Source organism: Microcaecilia unicolor, chromosome 11 (assembly GCF_901765095.1).
Source record: "Microcaecilia unicolor chromosome 11, aMicUni1.1, whole genome shotgun sequence".
NCBI lineage: Eukaryota > Metazoa > Chordata > Amphibia > Gymnophiona > Siphonopidae > Microcaecilia > Microcaecilia unicolor.
Genome location: NC_044041.1, coordinates 171,147,564 through 171,166,754, shown reverse-complemented (window position 1 = coordinate 171,166,754; position 19,191 = coordinate 171,147,564). Strand labels below are relative to the sequence as shown.

Here is a 19,191-nt window from a genome sequence, read left to right as displayed (position 1 = left end):
ACTTTGGCAGATACAGTCTCAGCTTCATCTTTGCAGTTTCCAAACAACAAACACAGCTTCAGCTTTGGCAGATATATTCTCTCTGCAGTTTACTCCAGCTGGCTATCAGTGTCCACAGCTTTTTGGTCCAGCTTTTACTTTGGGGTCCTCTTTGACACGGGTTGGGTAGCCCATTTACTCCTACTGGCCATCTGTTGTGAGGGAGCTCCTCTCCCTGGGCTGGAGCTCTTTTCTCTGGTTCCTTCTCTCCCTGCATTGCCCCTGAGTACCATCCTTTCTACTTAGGAGTTCTCAAACCCCTCCCTTTCAGGCTCCCCCTTCCTTTGATAGGCAGCCAGGAATCTAGGGAAATTAGAAGCTTCTGTAGGTGGCTTCCCTGTTTCCTATGAAACACTAGAACGGCTCTACAGAAAGGCTCAGTGGGTTTGGTGAACTGGCCTGGAAAGTAAGAGAATGAAAAGGGCTGTAAGAATTTCCTGAGAGATTATAAACCTTACGCAGTTTATTTCCTCTCTCCTGATTATTCATCTTGTGTATATATCCCCAGGAAAAGAATAATCCAGAATCCCATTTCTTCATGGAAACTCTTATCATGACTATGCATACACTGCTTTATGGTGGGACAGACACCGTCACGACAACCCTTAAATACAGCATCTTGATTCTGATGAAATTCCCAGAAGTAGCAGGTAAGTATGTTAATCGTGCACGTGTGCGTGTGTGTGTGTGTGTGTGTATCATCCCTGTCATCTGTCACATCCTTAATCTTTCACTCTCCACTGCAACTGTTCCTATGACCTTCAAACATGCTGTTGTCACTCAATTCCTTAAAAAACCCTCACTTGACCCTACCTGTCCCTCCAACTATCACCCCATCTCCCTTCTCCCTTTCCTCTCCAAATTACTTGATCGCATTGTTCACCACCGTTGTCTTGACTTTCTCTCTTCTCAACCTACAGTGGTGGAAATAAGTATTTGATCCCTTGCTGATTTTGTAAGTTTGCCCACTGACAAAGACATGAGCAGCCCATAATTGAAGGGTAGGTTATTTGTAACAGTGAGAGATAGCACATCACAAATTAAATCCGTAAAATCACATTGTGGAAAGTATATGAATTTATTTGCATTCTGCAGAGGGAAATAAGTATTTGATCCCCACAACCAGTAAGAGTCTGGCCCCTACAGACCAGGTAGATGCTCCAAATCAACTCGTTACCTGCATGACAGACAGCTGTCGGCAATGGTCACCTGTATGAAAGACACCTGTCCACAGACTCAGTGAATCAGTCAGACTCTAACCTCTACAAAATGGCCAAGAGCAAGGAGCTGTCTAAGGATGTCAGGGACAAGATCATACACCTGCACAAGGCTGGAATGGGCTACAAAACCATCAGTAAGACGCTGGGCGAGAAGGAGACAACTGTTGGTGCCATAGTAAGAAAATGGAAGAAGTACAAATGACTGTCAATCGACAAAGATCTGGGGCTCCACGCAAAACTCACCTCGTGGGGTATCCTTGATCATGAGGAAGGTTAGAAATCAGCCTACAACTACAAGGGGGGAACTTGTCAATGATCTCAAGGCAGCTGGGACCACTGTCACCACGAAAACCATTGGTAACACATTACGACATAACGGATTGCAATCCTGCAGTGCCCGCAAGGTCCCCCTGCTCCGGAAGGCACATGTGACGGCCCGTCTGAAGTTTGCCAGTGAACACCTGGATGATGCCGAGAGTGATTGGGGAAGGTGCTGTGGTCAGATGAGACAAAAATTGAGCTCTTTGGCATGAACTCAACTCGCCGTGTTTGGAGGAAGAAATGCTGCCTATGACCCAAAGAACACCGTCCCCACTGTCAAGCATGGAGGTGGAAATGTTATGTTTTGGGGGTGTTTCTCTGCTAAGGGCACAGGACTACTTCACCGCATCAATGGGAGAATGGATGGGCCATGTACCGTACAATTCTGAGTGACAACTCCTTCCCTCCCAGGGCCTTAAAAATGGGTCGTGGCTGGGTCTTCCAGCACAACAATGACCCAAAACATACAGCCAAGGCAACAAAGGAGTGGCTCAGGAAGAAGCACATTAGGGTCATGGAGTGGCCTAGCCAGTCACCAGACCTAATCCCATTGAAAACTTATGGAGGGAGCTGAAGCTGCGAGTTGCCAAGCGACAGCCCAGAACTCTTAATGATTTAGAGATGATCTGCAAAGAGGAGTGGACCAAAATTCCTCCTGACATGTGTGCAAACCTCATCATCAACTACAGAAGACGTCTGACCGCTGTGCTTGCCAACAAGGGTTTTGCCACCAAGTATTAGGTCTTGTTTGCCAGAGGGATTAAACTTATTTCCCTCTGCAGAATGCAAATAAATTCATATACTTTCCACAATGTGATTTTCCGGATTTAATTTGTGATGTGCTATCTCTCACTGTTACCAATAACCTACCCTTCAATTATGGGCTGCTCATGTCTTTGTCAGTGGGCAAACTTACAAAATCAGCAAGGGCACATACTTATTTCCACCACTGTATTCTTGACCCACTTCAATCCGGATTTCACCCTCTTCACTCTACTGAAACTGCACTTACTAAAGTCTCTAATGATCTGCTTCTGGCTAAATCCAGAGGTCTCTATTCCATCCTCATCCTTCTTGACCTATCTGCTGCTTTCGACACTGTTGACCACACCTTATTCCTCAATACGCTTTCCTCGCTTGGATTCCAGGGCCCTGTTCTTTCCTGGTTCTCTTCCTACCTCTCACTCCATACTTTCAGTGTTCACTCTGGTGGATCCTCTTCAACTTCCCTCCCACTTTCAGTAGGTGTGCCTCAGGGTTCTGTCCTTGGACCACTCCTTTTCTCCATCTATACCCCCTCCCTTGGTGCCCTGATCTCATCCCATGGTTTTCATTACCATCTTTACGTTGATGACTCTCAGATCTACATCTCCACCCCTGAAATCTCAACCTTAATCCAGGACAAAATCTCTGCCTGCTTGTCTGACATTGCTGCCTGGATGTCTCAACGCCATCTCAAATTAAACATGGCTAAAACTGAACTTCTCATTTTTCCCCATAAACCCTCCTCCCCTCTTCCCCCATTCTCTGTCTCTGTTAATGGCTCTCATATCCTCCCTGTCTCCTCGGCTCGTAACCTTGGAGTCATCTTCGACTCCTCTCTCGCCTTCTTTGCTCATATTCAACAAATCACCAAAACCTGTCACTTTTTTATCTTCGACATTAGCAAAATTCGCCCCTTCCTTTCTGAACACGCCACCAAAACCCTTATTCACACCCTTGTTACTTCTCGCTTGAACTATTACAATTTACTTCTCACTGGTCTTCCGCTCAATCATCTTTCTCCTCTCCAATCTGTCCAGAATTCTGCAGCTTGACTTATTTTCCGCCAGAATCATTATGCCCACACTAGCCCACTCCTCAAGTCACTTCACTGGCTCCCTGTCCGCTTCCATATATAGTTCAAACTCCTCTTACTGACCTTTAAATGCATCCACTCTATGACCTCTCATTACCTCTCATCTCTCCCTACATTCCTCCCCGTGAACTCCACTCTCTGAACAAATCTCTCTGGTCGTCCCCCTTCTCCTCCACCGCTAACTCCAGACTTTGTTCCTTTTATCTTGCGGCACCTTATGCCTGGAACCGTCTTCCCGAACCCATACATCTAGCTCCATCTCTACCTGTTTTAATCTATGCTAGAGAGGTGTGGTAGCCGTGTTAGTCCACTCTTAAAGGTTATCAATACAAATCAAACAAAATAAAACATGGAAAAGAAAATAAGATGATACCTTTTTTATTGGACATAACTTAATACATTTCTTGATTAGCTTTTGAAGGTTGCCCTTCTTCGTCAGATCGGAATTAAGCAAATGTGGTAGCTGATAGTATATATAAGTGAAACATCCAAGCATTTCATTGACAGTCTAGAAGGGTGGGGGCGGGTAGGAGGTATGCGTGGGGACATCAAAGCATTTCATTGGTAGTCTAACAGGATGGGTGTGGGTAGGTGAGAGGAGGGTGATAAACAGAGAAATACAACTTTATGGTTTATAATGGGCTAGAAAACCCAGATCCTTGTTAAGTCCTGTCTGTTGGGTGTCAAATGGCTTGCACGGTGATAACCTGGCGGTAATCGGGCATCACAGTTCGCTGCCTGGTTACCACTGGGTTAATGCAGGAGCCCTTATCGCCACCTCAGTGGGTGGCAGTAAGAGCTCCACACCACATGGCCATGCGGTAAGAGTTCTCTTACCGCTTGGCCATGTGTATCTGGGGCTTTTTCACCCGCTGCGGTAAAAACGGCCCCCACCACTAGCACAGGGCCCTTTTTCCTGCAGCTTGGTAAAAGGACCCCTGAGTTTCCTTCTGACTCACTCCATAAAGGAAACTGGAGAGACTCCTTCTCTCAGGGGTGTGCTGGTAAATTTTTAACAACAGGCTCTTTCTCCGGACGTAGCCAGCTCTGCAGTTGGAAGGGCCAGGAGTGGCCGGGTGGGGGGGGGGAGCAACACTTGCCTCTCTCTCCTCCCTCCCTTTGTGCGGGCACGCTAGGCATACCTTTGCTGGCAACCAATAAATGGACTGCCACCACTCTCAACGTCTTGCTCTGAGCATCATGCTGAAATTTCTCACACATGCTGGAGAAGTCCCAGCCTGCTGCTCAGAGCTGGAAACAAGGAGCTGGGAGCAGCAGCAGTCTATTTACTTGGCTGGCAGGGCTCAGCATCCCCACCAGCAAAGTAAAAGAGAATTCAGCAGGGGTCCCAAGCCCACATTTTGGGAGCCAGTTGTTAAAGTAGCCATGGAGGGCCCTACTTTAACAACCGGCTCCCAAAATTCTTAAAACTTAACAACCGGCTCTTGCGAGCCTGTGAGAGCCTGCTCCAGCACACCACTGCCTTCTCTCCATATGAAAAGAAAGAGGCTCCTCTCCTCCTTTCCTTTGGAACATCTCAGAGCCCAATCCCCTTGGCTGCCTCCCACTGCTCTCTCAGGTAGGTGAAACCTAAGTCTTAGTCATGAATCTTGTTTTATAATCAGGGACCCGTTTCACTTCAGGCTTCTTCTGGAGACCTCACTGCGTCACGCATGATGAGCAAAATGTGTGACGCAGTGAGGTCTCCAGAAGAAGCCTAAAGCAAAACGGGTCCCCGTCGGGACCCGCACTGTTTAATTTTTCTTGCTCAAGACTGCGTGACAGTGAATTGCTGTATTCAACAACTTTACCTTACCTGTGGGACATTATACTACTGTGGTGATAATACGTGTCATCATTGACCATCTGTTTAAATAGTATGAAGATTATTTGGACCGTATAGTTTGAAGATTTTGGTTTTGGACATTTGTTCACATTATGGAGGTTTTTTTGACCCATGATTACTGTTTTAACTCTGATCAAGATTGTTCACTGATATAGTGATTGATCATATCTATCAAGATGTTTGCCACAGTTTGATGAGGTCTTTTCCTCCTTTAAATGTTTTATATTAAAAGTGTTTGAGAGTTTTAAAAACATTTTTTATTCACTGTGTTATTTAGGATTGTTTGCCCTCTTTCATACATATACTAAACTACACTTGATGAGACCTAAGCCTCTCCACACACACAATGACATACCTATAAAACCTCGAGATAGCTTGAGATAGCTTCTTCAGCCAGCCGAGCTGGCCACAGTACAAAGGCTCATTAAACATGTGGTCCCCCTGCCTGCATGCTCATCTGCCTGGGTAGGGCTAACATCTGCTGACCATCCTGAGTTCTCTGCTGCCTTGCCTCTGTCTTCAGTCCCTGATTTCCTACGGATCCAGTGTTTGTGAGTGTTATCATCTACAAGGTCGAACTGCTTTCTCCTTAGTGCTAGGGGTCTCAGATGTCCTATAAACTTCAGGACCAGGGGCTAGTGTACGTTATCTTTGCCTTGACAGGTACTTGAATTCATTGTTCTACCATTCTTGTGGGTAATTCTGCATAAATATTGTCTCTGATTACATTTGCTATTTGCTGCCATTATCTTTAATAATATCTACTATAGTTCTCAATGCACTACTCCACATTCACCAGCATGAAGAGGGCCAGTAGATCGCTCTCATATACGCCCAACTTCTTAATGCATATATCTACAAATTTACTCATTAGCAGTCAGTAAAATCAGAAATTTTTTGTTGGATCATCAGAACCACGTGTACACATCTATTTGGCTAGAGACTTTGAGCCAGGCACGTACTCGTCATCAATCCATTTTTATAAACTTAACTTTTAGTCCATCTTTTATTCTCAATATCATATAATTTTAAATTTTTATCAAAATTTTTTCAAGAATCAGAACTTATTTTATATAGAGGGTACTTAGCTTTCTAGCTCAGCTTTTCCATTTCGTTCTAAGCACCCAATCAATATTGGACACCAGTTGTCACCGACACAAATATCCATGTTTCGCTCATAGCTGTCTTAAGGTAGTCTCCAGATTTTTTTCTCTGTGTCGGCTTACTGACTGCTAATGAGCAAATTTGTAGATATATAAATAAAGAAGTTGGGTGTATATGTGAGCAATTATCTTTAATTAAACAGCTTTTTTATTTTCCTAATACCTAAACCTTTTTTTTTTTTGCAACTACATTCAAAGTGGTTTACATATATTCAGGTACTTATTTTGTACTAGGGGTAATGCAGGGTTAAGTGATATGACCAGAGTCACAAGAAGCTGCAGTGGGAATTGAACTCAGTTCCCCAGGATCAAAGTCCACTGCACTAACCACTAGGCTACTCCTCCACAAGCTTTTGTAGCTATAAGATGCCTTGGATGAGTGAGGGATTATTCAGAGCTTGAACAGTTTGAGTTAATTGTAAATTGTACAAGTGCTCATTGTTGCTCAAGAATTAGATTATTGTAATGTGCTACATGCAGCAGGTTTAGATGTGATATTGAAGAAATTACAAACTTTACTGAACATAGCATTAAGATTGGTATATTCTGTTGGAAATTTTGATAAGCATTTCACCTCTTATTCTAAAAGCCCACTAGTTACCTATTCACACTCATATAATCTTAAGGTTTGTACCTTGGTGTTTAAGATTTTACATGGTCAAGACCCTCAATATTTGGTTTCACTTGTGTATCTTCCACCTTTTAAGGGTGGGCTATGGTTAAGGAATCAGATGTTATTACAGTTCTCAACAGGGAAAAGAGTTATATATAAGCAAATTTTTGTGTCCACTCTTTATCAGGCCACAAAGATATGGAATGGTCTTTCTTTGAATCTTCAAGTATCTACTGGCTACTTGCAATTCAGAAAATGTCTTAAAACTTGGCTTTACCAAAAGTTTTCTCTATAAAGATGAAAGTAGCAATGTTTATGTTTATTGTATTTTGTAGTTTTCCTAGTTTTCTTGGTTGTTATCCATGTTGAACTGATTAAGGTATATGCGGGCTATAAGCATTGTATTGGTATTGGTCTGGTGGTGTATGGGGAGAGTTAGGGGATGTGTGTGTCTATTAGGGTGTTTGTGTGTCTAAAGGGTGTGTGCCAGAGGGGTGAATATCAGGAGGTTATGGCTATTGGTGGATATTTTCTCTCCCCCTTGCACTCTCTTCTACCTCTGGAATTAGCATCTTCTCCCTCCTGACCCCTTCCATTCTCCCATTCTCCCCTCTCTTCCTTGCCACCATTCCCTTTTCCTCCTTTCGCTTCCTTCTTCCTTTCACTTCCCCCTTTGCATTTCTATTAACCCCCTTGCACTCTCCCCTAAAGCACTTCCCTTCCCTCTTTGTACTTTCAACCCCTCTCCCTTTCTTATCCCTCCTTGCACTCCTCACTCCTTCACCTTGTTCAGCTACTGATGGACCTCTTCTTTCTGTGTTGTGGCTCTCCTTTTCTCGTACTGGCAGGAGTTGGGTTCCCAAAGATATGTCCGTCAGTCTTCACTGTGGCTTGCTATACTGTTTTCTTCTTTGGTGGTTGGGCCTGGCTTCCCTACTGTTCTGCTGCACTTTTTTGCATGCAGCTTCTTCCATCACCTACATTGATCCCCACCCATAGGTTTGACTGTGGATAGACAGAGGGAAAGAGACCTGAAGATTCTCCCTAACAGGCACTATTGCTTACATGAAATGCCCCTATTAAAACATGAAAAACTGGAGAAAGATTTTCAAGGTTAAATAATGGCTTTCTTAAGATGTACCTCCATATCCAATAAAGCAAAATCCTAATGAAGAGAAGTTTTCCAGTCCTCCCGAGGCGAAGGAAAGTCACGTGAGCTTCATAAGATACTCATGAAACATTTGTATGCAAACACTTTCTTTCTAGAAAAAATACAGAAGGAGATCAACCAAGTCATTGGCCAGAACCGTCCTCCAGCCACTGAAGACAGAAAGAAGATGCCTTACACTGATGCTGTGATTCATGAACTCCAGCGATTCATTGATGTTGTTCCACTGTCTGTACCACACCTTGTGTTGCAAGACACCCAGATAATGGGCTACAAAATACCAATGGTATTTTTTTTTGAGTCATTTTGATTTAGAAGAGACAGCATTGATAGCAGTCGGTATGATTGTCAGCTCACTAAATTGTAGAGTCAATATTCAAAAGGATTTATGCAGTTAGTATCATATAACCCTTTTCTTTTATTCAAGGCCACCCAATGTATAACTTTTGCTAGACATCTTAAGGTCGATATTCAAAACGATTTATTTATTTATTTATTTATTTATTTTATTGCATTTGTATCCCACATTTTCCCACCTATTTGCGGGCTCAGTGTGGCTTACAATGCATACCAGGAGAGGTTCCTGGCTATTTAAATTGCTAACCTGGCATATTTGGATGGCAGAGCAGGTGGGGGAAGAGGGGTTGGTGGTTTGGAGGCGAGGATAGTGGAGGGCAGACTTATATGGTCTGTGCCAGAGCCGGTGATGGGAGGTGGGACTGGTGGTTGGGAGGCGGGAAATACTGCTGGGCAGACTTGTACGGTCTGTGCCCTGAAAAAGGCAGGTACAAATCAAGATAAGGTATACACATATGAGTTTATCTTGTTGGGCAGACTGGATGGACCATGCAGGTCTTTTTCTGCCGTCATCTACTATGTTACTATGCTATGTTACTATGTTACTATATTACTCAGTGGCACTTAAATGGATAGTGCTGCTGAAAATACCTGCTTAGTACCTAAGCCAAAACAGGCTATTTTCTGGCCATTCCATGGGTGGAGTCAGTTAAGTACCAATATTAATATTAAGTGCCAACCGACTAAGATAACCACATAAATAGGACTGCATGCGGTTTGTATTAGATTGGATTGGATTTATTAATTTGCTATAACGTTTAGTACGATTGTGATAATGTGGTGTACAATAAAATAATTCAGAATATACAGTAAAACGTTTCAAGATACAATAACAGCATCTTCAAACAGCAGCACTATAATGAAGATGGTACTTGATATTAGCAACAATTGCAAAACCTAACAAAAACAGGTCTCAAACATCCAAGTTTTCAACACCTTGTGAAAACCAATGTAACTAGTCATGCTACTATCTTTACATGGCAATGTGTTCCACAAGGATGGTCCCATATAGTAAAAGCTAAGTTTTTTCCAGCCATGTATTCCCAGACATTCAGTGCCGAGGCCCAGTCATGGCTCGGCATTGAATATCCAGGCACAAAGTCACCACCGGGCAAAATAATGTTGACCACCACCAACTGAATATCTACCCCTTTGATACTTAAGCTAAAAGTCATCAGGTCTATATTCAAAGGGGCTTATATGTTTAGTAGCTGCCACTATGGAATCGATATTCAAAGGGTTTTAAGCAAGCAGGAGAGGCTCCTAGCCATTTAACCCCTGATCAATCAGCTGGGAGGGGATATTCAGTGGCACTTAACCACACAGTGGGGCTGAAGAAGTAGTCTGACTGCTGTGGCACTGTCTATTTAGTGCTGAGGCATTCATGGTTGGAATTATGACAGAGTTGGCAGTTATGCGAGCACTGGTGATATTGAGTGCTGTTGCCTCCATAGCTATACAGATATGACCACACAAAAGGCCATCCTATCTTTGTTCGGTTAGATATGTGAGTGCTGGTACTGAATATTGGTAAGTACCTGCACAATTTCTGGGTGCACAGCTGACCCCATATATTCAGTGCCAGTGAAACCAGTGACCGCCGTGGACTGGATATATACATAGGTTCTTTATCTGTGGTTTTCTGGATTTTCAGCTGCACAATACAATTTATTTTACCACAGCATCGTTTAACAGTGGGAGTCACTGATGTGTGGTACCTCAGTGCAACAGTTTAATAATGCCAACAGTAAATATAAATTGGTGTAGCTGCAGCCAGGAGTGTTGTGCATTCCTGACTACAGTAACACAAATAAAGAGTCCAGTAGTGGGATAAATTAAGGACCCCCTAATAAACCACAATACCCCCGTTCCTAATCCAGCCCCATTCCCATGTACAACCCCCAACCCTCCCGATCTCTTTCACAAGTGAATACTGGAGGTTTCCCAGGTGGCTAGTAGGGGGTTGCAAGTAGCAGGAGTGATCCCCAGCCTCTTCTGTCCCTTTGGTTCACAATGGTGTCAGTTGATTCCTAGAAGTAATCTAGAAACAGAGAAAAACGCAGGCAGATAAAGACCATATAGCCTATCCTCTATCCATCCATACCATCTACTCTCCCTGTGCAGATCCTATGTACTAGTCCCAAGCTCTCTTGAATTCAGATACTGTTTTCTTCTCCACCACTTCCACCGGGAGATCTATCCATGAATTCACCACCCTTTCTGTGAAGAGGTATTTCTTCAGGTTACTTCTGAGTCTATCCCCTTTCACCTTCATCCTGTGCTCCCTTGTTCCAGAGCTTCCTTTCAATTGAGAGAGACTCGTCTCCTGTGCATTTATGCCACATAGGTATTTAAATGTCTGTCATATCTCTCCAGCTTTTCTTCCAAAATATACATATTGCAATCTTTAAGTCTGTCCCCACAAGCTTTATGATGAAACCCACTGACCATTTTAGTAGCCACCCTCTGGACCAACTCCATCCTGTTTATATCTTTTTGAAAGTGCGGTCTCCAGAATTGTGCACAATATTCTAAATGAGGTCTCACCAGAGTCTTATACAGGGGCATCATCACCTCCTTTTTCCTACTGGCCATTGCTCTCCCTATGCACCCAAACATCCTTCTAGCTTTCACCATCGACTTTTCTATCTGTTTGGCCACCATAAGATCATCACGTACAATCACACCCAAGTCCTGCTCCTCTTTCATGCACAAAATGTCTTCAACCCCTAAACTGTACCATTTCCTTGGGGTTTTGCAGCCCAAATGCATGACCCTGCACTTTTTAGCATTAAATCTAAGCTGCCAAATTCCAGACCATTCCTTTAGCTTTGCTAAGTCCTTCCTCGTGTTATCCACACCATCAAAGGTGTCTACCCTATAGCAGATTTTGGTATCATCCGCAAAGAGACAAACCTTACCAGAAAGTCCTTCAGCAATATCACTTACAAAAATGTTAAAAAGAACTGGCCCAAGAACCGAACTTTGTGGCACACCACTGGTAACATCCTTTTCCTCAGAATGAGCTCCATTTATCACCACCCTCTGTCACCTTCCACTCAACCAGTTCCTAACCCAGTCAGTCACTTTAGAGCCCATACCGAGGGTACTCAGTTTATTTATTAGTTGCCTATGTGGAACTGTGTAGAAGACTTTGCTAAAATCTAAATACACCACATCCAGCTCTCTCCTTCAATCCAGTTCTCTGGTCACCAGGTCAAAGAAATTAATCAGATTTGTCTGACAAGACTTGCCTCTAGTGAAACCATGTTGCCTCAGGTCCTGTAATCCACTGGATTCCAAGAACTTTACTATTCTCGGTTTTAGAAGTGTTTCCATTAATTTACTTACCACAGAACTCAGACTTATCAGCCTGTAATTCCCAACCTCTTCTTTACTTCCGCTTTTGTAGAGAGGGACCACATCTGCTTTTCTACAGTCCTCTGAGACTACTCCCGACTCTAGAGAAGCATTGAAAAGATCAGCCAGCTGAGCCACTAGAACTTTCCTTAGTACACTCGGATGTATGCCATCTAGTCCAATCGCTTTTTCCACCTTTAGTTTAGCCAGCTCCTCACAAACACAGTCCTCTGAATATCATAAAGGGACTACCACCCCTCCATTCCTATTTGTGTTTGTCTTCTGTGGTCCTGCTCCCAGTCCTTCATCTACAAACACAGAACAGAAATATTTGTTAAGCAAGTCTATTTTATCTTTATCAGCTTCTACATATTCCTCCTTTTCACCCTTCAGTCGCACAATGCCACTTTTGTACTTCCTCCTATCACTAACATATCTAAAAAATGTCTTGTCCCTCCAATTACTTCCATTTGCATCTTTGCTTTCCTGACTACTTTACCAGCTTCTCATAGCTTTTCTAGATATTGTCACCTGTCTTTCTCTTTCTGTGATCTCTTGTAGTTTATAAGGCTAACCTCTTTTTCCTTACCTTTTCGGCTACTACTTTTGTGAACCAAAGCGGCCTCTTTTTCCTCTTACTTTTATTTACTTTCCTTACAAAAAGGTTTGTTGCCCACTTTTTTCCAACTTCTTCCAGATGTTCCCATCCAGACAGAAATTCCTTGAGGTAATCCCCCATCTGTATAAAGTTAGGTTTGTTTTTTTTAAATCTAGAACCTACCCTTTTGAATGAACCCTCTCCACACCTACCTTAATATTGGGCCACACCATCTGGTGATCACTGGATTCCGGGTGATCACCTACCATAACATCAGAAACACTCTCCCCATTAGTAAGCACTAAGTCCAGTATGACCACATCCTGCTTAGGTTCCATTACCTACTGCTGGAATAGTTCCACCTGTAGAGAATCCAGGATCTCCATGCTTCTAAAATACCCTACAATAAAGATGCCTCAATCAACATCTGGCATATTAAAATCACCTATTAATAGTACTTCCCCATTCACAGCTATATTTTGAATGTCTTCAATTACATCTCAGTCCACTTCTGTCTGTGAAGGAGGCCTGTATATCACACCAATATAAATACATTTGCCCATTCCCTCTTTCCATATTGGCTCACAGTGCCTCTTCCTTACCCTGTAGGTCCTGCAATTGTGTGGCTTCAATGTTATCTTTAACATAAAATGCCATTCTCACTCCCTTTCTTCCTACCCTGTCTTTCCTGAACACATCATAGCCCAGTATAACTATATCCCAGTCATGGTCCTCTGTGAACCATGTCTCTGTGATCGCCACTAAATCCAAATCAGCCTCTTCTATCATATCCTCAAAATCTAAAACCTTATTTCCCATACTTCAGGCATTAGTATATACTGCTTTCCAGAAAATGCCCCTTTTTTCCCATTTTTTGAAGAGGTACTACACTAAGGGTCAAGCTGCTCAATAAGAGACATTATTCCCTTAATGCACATTAGTAATTACCTCTCAAAAATGGGTAACATCCTCAGTGGTCCTACTTAAAGTTAGGGGTTGGCTGAAAATCAGGTATAAATATTACAAATAATTCATCAGCTTATCTTTACACAGAGACCACCCCATTGAATACTGACCTCTTACCAGTGGCATACCAAGGTGGGACGGTGGGTGCGGTGCAGAGAATAAGAAGGTGCATTGAGCAGTCATGGAGCTATAGTCTATAGGCATAAGGCTATCGTCTCTGCCTGTCCCCTGTCCCAGAACAGGAAGTTGACGTCAGAGGGGGCAGACTAGCAAAGCCGACAGCCATGCACCTGTAGACTATGGCTCTGTGATTGCTCAATGCGCCCCCTTTCTGCTTGGAGGAGGGAGGACGTGGGATGATACACCTGGAGGAGGAGGTGCTACGTCTTGGGTGGCAACCAAGCTAGGTATGCCACTGTCTCTTACACTGCATTGATGTCACTTCCTCTTTTCCAGGACACCGTTGTTATTCCTGTGCTGGGCTCAGTTCATTATGATTCAACACAGTATGAAAAACCAAATGCTTTCAACCCTGAACATTTCCTGGACCAGAATGGCTGCTTCAAGAAAAATGATGCTCTGATGGCATTTTCTGCTGGTAAAATGTCATTTTGAGTTTGCGTTGTAAACCCTCTTAACATCCCTCAGGCTTTGTGTTCCATATTCATACTGGATATCCTGATAGGCAGCTTGACTGGGTGGCCTGCCATAACCTGGTTGAGGATCACCACTTGTATACAAGAGTAAAGCCTTTCCATCCTGGAACTGCACCAGCTCTTCTTAGTGAAACCATGGTTAAAATAGAAACAGAAATGTTACAGCTGGAAAATGTTGGCTAACCAACAGGAGAAAGAAAAATGGTCTAAAATGACAACACATTGATTTAATTTAAAATTTATCATCTGCATTTTTGCTCCAAGTTTTACTGAGATAGCTATACTCAGTTTGTGAAAGTAAGTGTATTTGAAAGAAAACCAAAGGTTCATCAAATTCAACTTTCTTATTTAAGAAATTATATTCTGCCATATCCGTAGTTCAAAGTGGAATACAAAACGAAAAACAGATGAAAACATGGGGCTCGATATTCAGTGCAAGTTAACTGGCTGGAAACGGCCACTGACCAGTTACCTCACATCTCGGAGGCAGAGCGTAGCCAGGTTGAGGGCGCCGGGGGAGCGAAGAGTGGACTGCTGAAGGTGCCAGCGCGTATTTCAAACATGATAGCTCGTGTGAAAAATAGGCGCCATCGGAAGTCCGTTTGGGGGAACAGCCGTTCCCCTGGAGACCCACCTAGCTACGCCTCTGCTCAGAGGATAATCAGTCATTTTCAGGTCATTTAACCAGTTATCAGCACTGAAAATGCCCGGTTAGCGCTGAAAATAAAGCCAGTGATGTTTGGGGCATTCTGGGGGTGTCCAGGCTTAACAGCCAAATAAGGTTTCTTAAAAAGCAGGCCTATCTTTGCCTGCTAAGCCATGGGCTGTGAAGTCTGAATATTGGCTTAACTAGTCATGCACTAGGAAGCATTGAAAAACCCAGATATACAATGCCAGTCACCAGAATCGGCACAACTTTGATTATGTGAGTTGAATGCCAGCAGCAGGCAGGCACTGCCGGCTGAATATACAAGAAACAAAAAGACATCATCATGTTTACAACACTTCATCTCTCCATAACAATGCACAAAATGGGAACAAAAAATCTGTTGCCAGTTTTCCAATCATCTTCCTCTTCTCCCTGCAGGCAAACGGATTTGTCCTGGAGAAGTTTTGGCTCGGATGGAAATTTTCTTGTTCTTGACCACCCTCCTGCAGAACTTCACTTTTCAACCTGTTGGCAGCAGGGATGACATCAACCTTGTTCCGACAGGGAGCGGTTTGTTAAACATTCCACTCCGGTACCAGTGCTGTGCAATACCTCGTTAAAAGAGCTATGAAAAATGTTATAGTCACCTATAATCTGTTTCCATCAAGGTATCTGTCTATTAAAAGTTACAAAGGCCAATTCTATATGGGTCACCTAAATTTAGGTGCCTTGTACATACACTCATTTACAGAATAGATGCACTTACGTGCTTAAATGACATCACTAATTAGTGCCTAGCACCTACACAAATAAATGCCATTCTATACACAGTCCCCGATATTCAAAGCTACTTAACTGGCCACTGGCCACTGACCGGTTAAATAGCATATCAGTGCCTAACCCTTAATATTCAGCGAGATAACCAGTTATCTCTGCTGAATATTGCTGGTTAGCACCTTGCATATAACCGGCTATATCTCATGACTTATCTGGTTTGGCGCTGATATTCAGCGCCTAACTGGATAAGTTTGGCTGTCAAACAGGACCGCATAAATAGCTGTCCTATCTTTTACTGCTAAAAAGTTAACCGGTTAGAGCTGAATATCAGTGGGTTTTTTTTTAAACTAGAAATTCAATGCCAGTCGCCAGAAATGGCCCGGCATTAAACATCCAGGTTTAACGCAAGCGGCGGACAACCAGTGAGAGGTTGTTCTTTGGGGGACTTGCATTTTGACAAAATAGCAATCAGTAAAATTGTAAATATTTCCCAGACAGAAATTATTACAATGTATGGCAACCCTAGTGTCACTGCTTTGGCTTACTTTCCAGAGAATCTGCTTCCCTAGCTAACCCCAAACAAAAATGAATAGATGACTGACAGCCTTACAATCATTGGGCCCTGTTTACAAAGGCGCACTAGCTTTTTAGTGTGTGCTATGTAGATGCCCATAATATTCCTATGGACATCTACACGGTTAGCGCGTGCTAAAAACGCTAGCCACACCGCACCACATCATGTCATGATCTGACATCTCCCCCATTCCTTCCCCAGCCCCCTCCCCCTTCCCCGAACTTACCTTCTCTTTTCTTGTTTTTTTAAAGGACAGCAGCGGCAGCGATTCCCATAGGCTGCCCTGACGCCGGTCCCAGCCCCTTCTCTCTACTGCGGCCCACCTCCAAAGAAAAGAGGAAGTTACATCAGAGAGGTGGGCCACAGTAGAGAGAAAGGGGTCGGGACCAGTGGCAGGGCAGCCTATGGGAATCGCTGCTGCCGCTATCACCGCCATCTTTTAAAAAACAAGAAAAGAAAAAGTAAGTCGAGGAAGGGGGTTGGGGAAGGAAGGGGTGATGCTACCTCAGAAGAGTGCCGCCTGAGGCCCCCACCTCAGTTGGCCTAATAATAGGGCCGCCACCGAATCTTGGTACTTAACCACTTAAGTGGCGACTCCACACCAAAACACCCACACAAGAGCTGGTTTGGGCTTTAGCAGTTAGAAGAGATATTCAGCAGCACTATCCAGGTAAGAGCCACTGAATATTACTTCAAGGACTAGTCAGCATAAGTTAACTGAATAACAGCCCCTCTTAAGCTGTTAACTCACGTTGAATATTGACCTCCAAGTTTCTGGAAGAGATGCAGTGAAATCCTCTCTGCAGTACAGCAGAGACTACGCAGGATAGCCGGGGCATAGGATAACTGGAGGGGGAGGGGGGCATGTGTCTCTCCCTGTCTATTATCAATAGACAAGGCCGAACCCTGGGTGCAATCTCCGATTAGCTGGCTGAATTCACCGCATTTGACATGGGAACTTAAGCTTTCCATCGTATTCCCAATAATGAGAGCTGGCAGGTATGCACCAGTACAAACAGCTGAAGTTTATGGCAGCAAAGTTGTAGTTTCCCAGTTCCAGGCCAGAGATTTTGGGATAGTTCTAATTTTAAAACTGCATCCCAAAGCAGTGTGGTTTTTTTTTTTATTAAACATTTGCTCATTTTGAACTGCTATTTGGAGTCTCTGATTCTCCCCATTAGCATCTGTGCTCCATGTCCCATAATGCACCAGGATGGGGTGGTTAGAAGTCCAGGACCAGGACTGACCCAAAATCTCCAGCCTGGAACTGGGTGACTTCTGGGTTTCCAAACCTGGTTTCTCTCCTGAGAAAGTGCTTGCATAGGCCTCACTGAACATGCGTAGTATAACGAGTAACTAAATCGCCCGATATGCACCCATGTTTGCAAACGGTGTCTGAACTGCTCACAGCTGTGGGCTGAGCTGACCCCAGATATTTGCTATCTGGGTATGCATGGCTCCCAGCATTGAATATCTGGGTGTCAGCAGTCACCTGGAAGTTAAATGGTACCAGTCAATATTCAGATTGGTGCCCTTTAGCACATAAAGTTCAGACGTTTTGCTGTCCTAACTTTATGCAGTAACTTAGCCAGAGGCGTAGCTAGGTGGGTCACCAGGGGAGCAGCCGCTCCCCCAAATGGACTTCTGATGGCCCCTATTGCGTGATCTGTTGTACTTAAAATACACGCTGGCGCCTTCGGCAATCCACTCGCTGCTCCCCCCATGCCCTCAACCTTGCTACGCTACTGAACTTAGCTGGTTAGTGGACTGAAAATCTCCACTAACTGGCTAGGTAGGTGCTTCTCCCATACTCTGCCCTTAGTCTGCCCCTAACCTAACTGGTTAGGAGACAGCCGGTTAGTGGCACTAACCAGTTAAGGGACACTTTAACTAAGGCGCGTTGGCGCTGTGTCAATTGGGAACTACCTCCTGGCTACCATGTGCCCCGGGAAGTCATTACAGTTTTTATTTTTATTTATTGGTCCACTTGTATCCCACATTTTCCCAGCTTATGCAGGCTCAATGTGGTTAACAAAGTTACAATAAAATTACATGATACAATAGCAAAAATTGACAAGAGAAGCTAACAGAAGGAAAGGAGCGGATAAACTAACAAAACGAGAAAAGAATAAGGGAGTTAAACAGCATTGTTGACTTCGGGGTAGGCTTTGTTAAACAAGTAAGTTTTTATCAGTTTTTTAAAAGTTTGATGATCTGATGTCTCTTTCAAGAATCTCGGCAAAGCATTCCAGGTTCGCGGGCTGATGAATGAGAAGGAAGAGGCGTAGATTGTCTTATATTTTAGATGCCTGCATGAAGGATAGTGCAGATTTAAATAAGTTCGAGATGTCACCAAGGAATTTCTCAACGGCAAATTGATCAAATCACACATGTACACAGGTGCTTCTCCGTAAATGATCTTGTGAGTTAAGGCACAGATCTTGAAATCAATACGGTCCTTAATGGGGAGCCAGTGAAGTTTCACACGAAGAGGCTGCGCACTGTCAAAGCAAGACTTACCAAAAAACAGTCTGGCTGCGGTGTTTTGAACCGTCTGGAGCTTCTTCAGAATACAGTGTGTACAACCAGCAAAAATGCCACTGCAGTAATCGATGTGACTTAAGACCAAAGAGTGAATCGGTGTTCAAAAAATATCCTTAGGCAGAAGCTGTTTGATGCGTTTAAGCTTCCACAAAGAGAAGAACATTTTCTTCGTAATTTGTTTAACGTGACAATCAAGCAACAGTTGGCTGTCCAACGTGACCCCAAGAATTTTCAAGCTGTTCGAGATTGGGAGAGTGGTGTCGAGAGTAACCAAAGCTGTAGGGAGAGACTTGTTATGTTTGGAAGAAAAAAACAATGCAATGAGTTTTATCCTTATTAAGTTTAAATTTAAACGCATTAGCCCAGGATTCCATAATGGAAAAACTGGCCTGGATTGTGCCAGTAATTTCAGACAGGGCAGACTTGAAAGGGATGGAGATGCAGACTGTAATCAGTGCGCTGATGATTACCACCCAGTTAAT

General features: G+C 43.6%; 1 protein-coding gene across 2 annotated transcripts in view; it reads left to right on the top strand.

The window, feature by feature from the left end:
* Window positions 1-15,692, top strand: part of LOC115481127 (cytochrome P450 2F2-like) — a 107,962-nt gene extending 92,270 nt beyond the window's left edge. For both annotated transcript variants that reach the window (XM_030220158.1, XM_030220159.1), the window contains exons 7-10: window positions 548-689; window positions 8,327-8,514; window positions 13,966-14,107; window positions 15,253-15,692. In XM_030220158.1, the coding sequence (XP_030076018.1) occupies window positions 548-689; window positions 8,327-8,514; window positions 13,966-14,107; window positions 15,253-15,434 (654 nt within the window). In that variant the 3' untranslated portion in view covers window positions 15,435-15,692. The remainder of the gene's footprint in view (window positions 1-547; window positions 690-8,326; window positions 8,515-13,965; window positions 14,108-15,252) is intronic.
* The last annotated feature ends 3,499 nt before the right edge of the window (window positions 15,693-19,191 follow it).